Below are 5,634 nucleotides of genomic sequence, written 5' to 3'. Positions count from 1 at the left end.
ACAAAGCCCTGATCCCAGAGTTCAATGTTCAGGTCTTTAGTGGTTTTACCTTCTGCAGTGGATCTCATCAATAAAACCGTGTACCTGTGTGTGCCTCCTCTCACCTGAAGACAATCAGCAAGCACAAAAAACCCAAGAAATCCTTCATCTGTTAACCTTCATACTGTAAATGTTTATGTGAATGATTAAAACTGCTTCCTCCCTGTGCTCTTCTGAATGTCCGTCAACATAAAGGGATAAAACTCTCCTGCTCTGAGACTGAACTTAGAGATTCTCTTTGTTTTATAAATAATACGAAATATATAAATGTTGATCTTCGCCTCATCTGTCGATGTACAGCTCTGGGATAAAGGAATGTAAAAGGAATGATTTTTTTCTGTAATTATGAACAGGGGTATAGCTTTCTTCTTCTTCTCTCCATCTTCCTCCTCCTCCTCCTCCTCCTCCTCCTCTTTTAGACGCATTCAGCCCTGCTGCTACGCCAGCTCTCTGTTTTTGTACCTGCAGTGAGAGTTGGACTTTCTATTAAAATAAAAAGGATAATCAGCTAATAAACGTGTGATTGACTCTGATTGACTTTTATAACCAAACCAGTAAAAAGAACAGGACCTTGAGCTCAGTATTTATATATTATATGAACAGTGTTTGATTTCCAGAACTGAAGACACATTTCAGTTTTTAGATTTAATAAAATAAGAAACTTAACTGACTGGAGAGAAATCTGTGGCGTTTCCCTTTAATAATGTTTTAAATAATGTTAAATAAAGACAATTTGTTACAGCAATAAAACAAAAAACTTAGCAGTAAAATATGAAAAATAGTGACATTGGCCTTCTGTTTCTGTTTTTCACCACCTGCATTTTTATATCAAACAACTACGGAGGCTGTTAACACTTAATATTCATACTGGGATCATCATTTTATTTCCTCTCTGCAGCTGTGCAGTCAAGGATTAGCACTGTGGAGGGCTGAGAGGTTAACAGGAGAAGAAAACACTGAATTTGTCAAACAAGAAGCCTATTAAGTCCGTAAGATTGTTAAAAATAATAAAAATACAGAATACAGACAGAATTGTATAAAAAGTTCCCTAAATAGGAAATAATGTGCTCAAACATTCATGCAAAGCTCTGGTTTTACACTGACTTCCTGCAGTTCAAACAGTTCACTGTTTGGGTTCATTGTACAGTTTTTAATATAATATGAAATATACATTAAATATGTCACTGAGTCAGTTTATTAAATGATAGAAAAGGTTCCCAGACAGTTCACGAGGAGGCAGCTTTATTCCAGATAAAGATTTATGTAGACTGAATCCTGAATGGTGGAAAGGGGGTCCTCCTGGTCCACACTTCCCTTCCCAATAGTTCCTGTTTAGATCCACGACTGCAGTGTTTCTGAACCGTTAACTTTACCTCCGCTTACTGTCTCATCATCACATTTTAGCTTGTAACTAATCACGGATGTATGCGTGCGCTACATGCATGAACGCGACTACGTAGCAGGTTAAACCACATTTATTAGACATGTTGTATTTTAATAGTATTATATATTTCAGTTATTTTATTCTCTACAGGCAGCTCATGCACCACCAGTGGTACTCGTACCGTAGTTTGAGCACTTTAGAGAGTTAAATGAGATGAATGCACCACTCACATATCTGAAGTTATCACAGCATGAAGACTGGAAGCAGCGAGCCTCTTCCTGTCTACAGGGAGGACAGGCTGAATCTGAAGCTCACGAGTTACCATGCAGTATCTTGTTTGTTTAATCTGTACTGATGGGTTTCAGGGGTTTCTGTGCAGGACTATTTTTTGGGTGCAGTGACTTTCTGGAGTCTCCGCGGGTTGTGGCCCCTGTAAAACAGCGTCCTGGTTGTTTTAGATGTACGGCCGAACCAGAGCCTGAATTCACTTCCATCACGTCGCTGTAGTTCTCTCCAAGCTCCAACACAGATTTAAGGCTCACAACCTCCTCCTTCCTCACCTCCTCTTCATTTACCAGCTTCCTCTTCTGGCTCGTGTCTCGTTGGCCTGGACGGTTTGGACATCGCAGGTAGAGGAGCTCTGGCGTTCACTCCGACCACAGGATGAGTGGTTACTGGCTTTTTGGCCGCAGACACTGTGAACAGGTAGCTCTCTTCCTCCTCTTCAGGATTTGAATACTCAATGACATAAACACCGTCTTCCTCTTCCTCCTCCTCCTCCTCCGCAGGAATCGAGTACTCCTCCTCGTAGTACTCTGCAGCGTCATCTTTAACCTGCTCCTCTGCAATGTGTGTGTCATCTATTCTCACCACAGTTATCTGGTCCATCCAGAGCTGTAGTGGTTAAAAAACAGGGAGTAAACTATAAACTTCAGTCACCCATATAAGAGACCAGATATACGAGACTTTAACCACTGAAATCAAATCATATACCCTATAAATATATCATTTTATCATCATCATCAACAAACAGCTCCCCTGCTGTGTGGAGTCCCTCAGGGCTCTGTCCTTGGACCTATCCTCTTCTCGCTGTACATGCTTCCTCTGATTGTTCAGGCGCTTTCAAGATGTGTCATATCACTGTTATGCCGATGATACACAGATATATTTCTCAGCTAAAACCCCAAAACCTGAATCAACAGTCCTCCCTTAATGACCAAAGACTAGATGTCTCTTAATGTCTTACTACACTAAGAATCTTGGTATCATCTTTGACCAGTATTTAACTTTTGAGAATCGTGTTGCTAAGCTCGTCCAGTTCGGTTTTCTTCAGCTAAGAAATATCGCAAAAATCTGATGCTTCTTGTCTTCTACAAATCTTGAACTACACTTCTTTTTTCTCTCATCCAGATTATTGTAATTTCCTCTACTCGTGTCTCAGTCATGCTGCTCTCGATCGTTCACAGTTGGGTCAATGCAGCTACCAGGTTATAAACTGGGCCCACATTAACCCTGTTCTCGTATCAATCTGCTGGCTTCCTGTAAAATTCAGAATAAAGATCTTATTGATTACATAGAAGCCACTTCATGACCTCGCCCCCAGTTAGATTTCTGATCAGCTTGTTCCACTTCTCCCTTAGAGAACTAAAACTGGGATCTTTAGATCTGAGTTCTTTAGACTGTCTGTCACCATGTCGAGTATTGCAGCATCATCTCACCAGATTCTTGCCAACACACAGTCCTACCTGAGAGCAGTGGGATGAAGTAACAGTATGCAGGTTACATTATCAAGGTGTAACCAGAGTAGACCGCCTATGTGGAGACAAACCTCTGCTTTCTGTCGTGCTCTGCGCCGTGCCATGGCTGCTTTGTTTGAGAGTCTGCGACGTTCTGCAGCCTCTGGGGTTTCTCGTGCTCTCCGCCGTGCCTTGGCTTGTCTGTGCGAGGCTCGACGGCGTTCTGCATCCTCTGGCGTTTGCTGCACTCTGTGGCGTGCCTTGGCTAGTTTGTTCACGTGTCGGCGATGTTCTGCAGCCTCTGGTGTTTCTCGGGCTCTGTGCCTCGCCATGGCCTCCTTGTTAAAGTCTCTGCGACGCTTTGCAGCTTCCGGCGTCTCGTTTGCTATTTGTTGGCGTTTCCTTTTTCTATCGAGGGCCTGACGGAGCTCGGTTTGTTGTGGCGTCTCTGTCATGCGAGCTATTCTCTTTCTCTCTGCGTCCTTTTTCCTTCGCTTCTTGAGGTTTGATTTGTGGCGACGCATTGTGACAGGGAAGGAAGAGTCAGTTTATGACACAAAGGGCGTACCTCGAGGCATTAAGGTGAATCTGTCGAGAGAGGGAGAGAGAGAGAGAGAGAGCAGCTCCTCAGGTACGTCTCCAAATCTGTAAATGACATTGAGATTAATGCTGTTACAGGACAGAAAATACAAAAGGAGACAGATGTTTTATTAGTTTGTTTGTTTATCACAATAAGTAGAGATGCATCCTCAACAGCAAATACAAAATAACAGTAATAAAAGTATTTAAAATAAAGGACCCACCTGTAGAAAAGAGGCTGGTCTGCACTGCGATAGACCTCCACCCTATAAAAACACAGGAGAACAATGTGCAACAAACAAACAAACAAACAAACACTTTTTTGTGTATAGTTTAATATAGAATAGTTTAGAGTAAATGTTCTTAAATGTACACAAAGTGTTTAACAGTGTTTTTGTGTATTATAGTCTCAGTTTTGTAACTCTGCGTCTCCTCTAACTGTATAAACAAGGAAACAATCAACAGACAAATGAATCTAAACTCAATAATAATAATCCTTTTTCACAGCAGCCATTGTGACATGTAATAGTAGGGTAAACACAGGTTTAACCAAGGATACTAATTAAAGTGAATCAACACGCACAGTAACAGCACCCTGACCTGAACGGAGCCTTAATTATTACCACCACTAACACCGGTGTTTACCCTACTATTACACGTCACAATGGCTGCTGTGAAAAAGGTCAAACATTATTATCTGATTGATTAAATGATTTGCTGTAACACACACCACACTAAAATACCTCCATCTCTAAACCGAGGAGTTGAATCTCACTCAATTGTCCCTCCAGGCTCCCTTACTATTAGAACAGCGGCGAGGACAACAAATAACACATTATTATTATTATTATTTCATATTCATTTATCTGCATTTAAAGCACTCATCGATCTATCGAGACATTTGTCATCAATCGATCTGCTGTGAATGTGTATCCGAGCCGTTTAAACCTCCTCTGCTGTAATGTTTGATGTATTCATGTAATCATTGTCTCACCTTAAAGCCCAAACACAAAAACACCCGCGGAGTGAAATGTCACTTTATCATTTATTAGATAAAATACCAATAATCTGATCAATCGTTGACCCGATGCGTTATTTCCCACGAGCATAAGACCCGCCCTCCGCTGCCTCTGATTGGCTAGTGTTGGTTGCCTCCGGTGATTTGATTGGTCAGGTGAGTTAGGGTTAGCCAATCAGAGGTGCCAAACTGAAGCAGTTCCTGGTCTCTGGCGGTCCCCTACCGGCCGAGTTTCAAAATAAAAGTCAATAAAAAGAACTATGTGTGCTTTTATTTTTCATACTTAGACTGCAGTATTATTTTCACTTGTAATAGAGTATTTATACATTAGATTACTTCATTTTTCTACTTCTCTCACACTTGAAATTAAATTAAATTAATTAAATTAAGTTTAATCCACTGAAACCAAATTATTGGAAAATGACTGACCTGTAAAATAAAGATTCACTGATGAAAGTTTCTCCTCTTTTGGGTGAAGTGGCCCTTTAATTACTTTTAATTACTTTTTAATACAGAGTTCAGTGTTCAGGTCTTTAGTGGTTTTACCTTCTGCAGTGGATCTCATCAATAAAACCGTGTTACCTGTGTGTGCCTCCTCTCACCTGAAGACAATCAGCAAGCACAAAAACCCAAGAAATCCTTCATCTGTTAACCTTCATACTGTAAATGTTTCTTATTCCTCCAATATGAACATTCAGTAACATTTTCAGTGCAGCACTAACACTTGTAACAGAGTATTTTTACAGTGTGGTATCGGTACTTTCACTTAAATAAAGGCTCTGAATACTTCCTCCTCAGTCAGCAATGCAATGACTTTCCCGTCAACCTCAGCTGTACTTTGTGTTTAGTGCTCATGCTAACAAACTAAAGTAAGATGG

General features: G+C 40.8%; 1 protein-coding gene across 4 annotated transcripts; it reads right to left on the bottom strand.

Moving 5' to 3' along the window:
- Positions 1 to 710: 710 nt before the first annotated feature.
- Positions 711 to 4,864, bottom strand: LOC118324055 (uncharacterized protein C05D11.13-like). Of its 4 annotated transcripts, none has more exons than XM_035656188.1 (5): positions 4,733 to 4,862; positions 4,482 to 4,538; positions 3,963 to 4,004; positions 3,252 to 3,804; positions 711 to 2,317 (listed from the first exon to the last, which is right to left on the bottom strand). In XM_035656188.1, the coding sequence occupies exons 4-5, from the start codon at positions 3,681 to 3,683 to the stop codon at positions 1,991 to 1,993; spliced, it is 759 nt and encodes a 252-aa protein (XP_035512081.1). In that variant the 5' UTR covers positions 3,684 to 3,804; positions 3,963 to 4,004; positions 4,482 to 4,538; positions 4,733 to 4,862; the 3' UTR covers positions 711 to 1,990. The 4 variants fall into 4 exon arrangements, with proteins under 4 accessions (XP_035512081.1, XP_035512098.1, XP_035512073.1 ...); XM_035656205.1 differs by having other exon boundaries at positions 3,252 to 3,747; XM_035656180.1 differs by lacking the exon at positions 4,482 to 4,538 and having other exon boundaries at positions 4,733 to 4,864.
- Positions 4,865 to 5,634: the final 770 nt, after the last annotated feature.

The sequence above is a fragment of the Morone saxatilis genome, unplaced genomic scaffold (assembly GCF_004916995.1).
Source record: "Morone saxatilis isolate NCDOM2014 unplaced genomic scaffold, NCSU_SB_2.0 Contig0, whole genome shotgun sequence".
NCBI lineage: Eukaryota > Metazoa > Chordata > Actinopteri > Moronidae > Morone > Morone saxatilis.
This window is presented reverse-complemented; position numbering and strand designations above follow the sequence as displayed.

What these genes read in the sequence shown, in the direction of transcription:
- LOC118324055 (XM_035656180.1), bottom strand. Translation starts at nt 3,683, where the DNA reads ATGCGTCGCCACAAATCAAACCTCAAGAAGCGAAGGAAAAAGGACGCA. An exon ending in GAGCACGACAGAAAGCAGAG is followed by an intron (nt 2,318 to 3,251) that starts GTTTGTCTCCAC and finishes TAACCACTACAG; the next exon opens with CTCTGGATGGACCAGATAAC.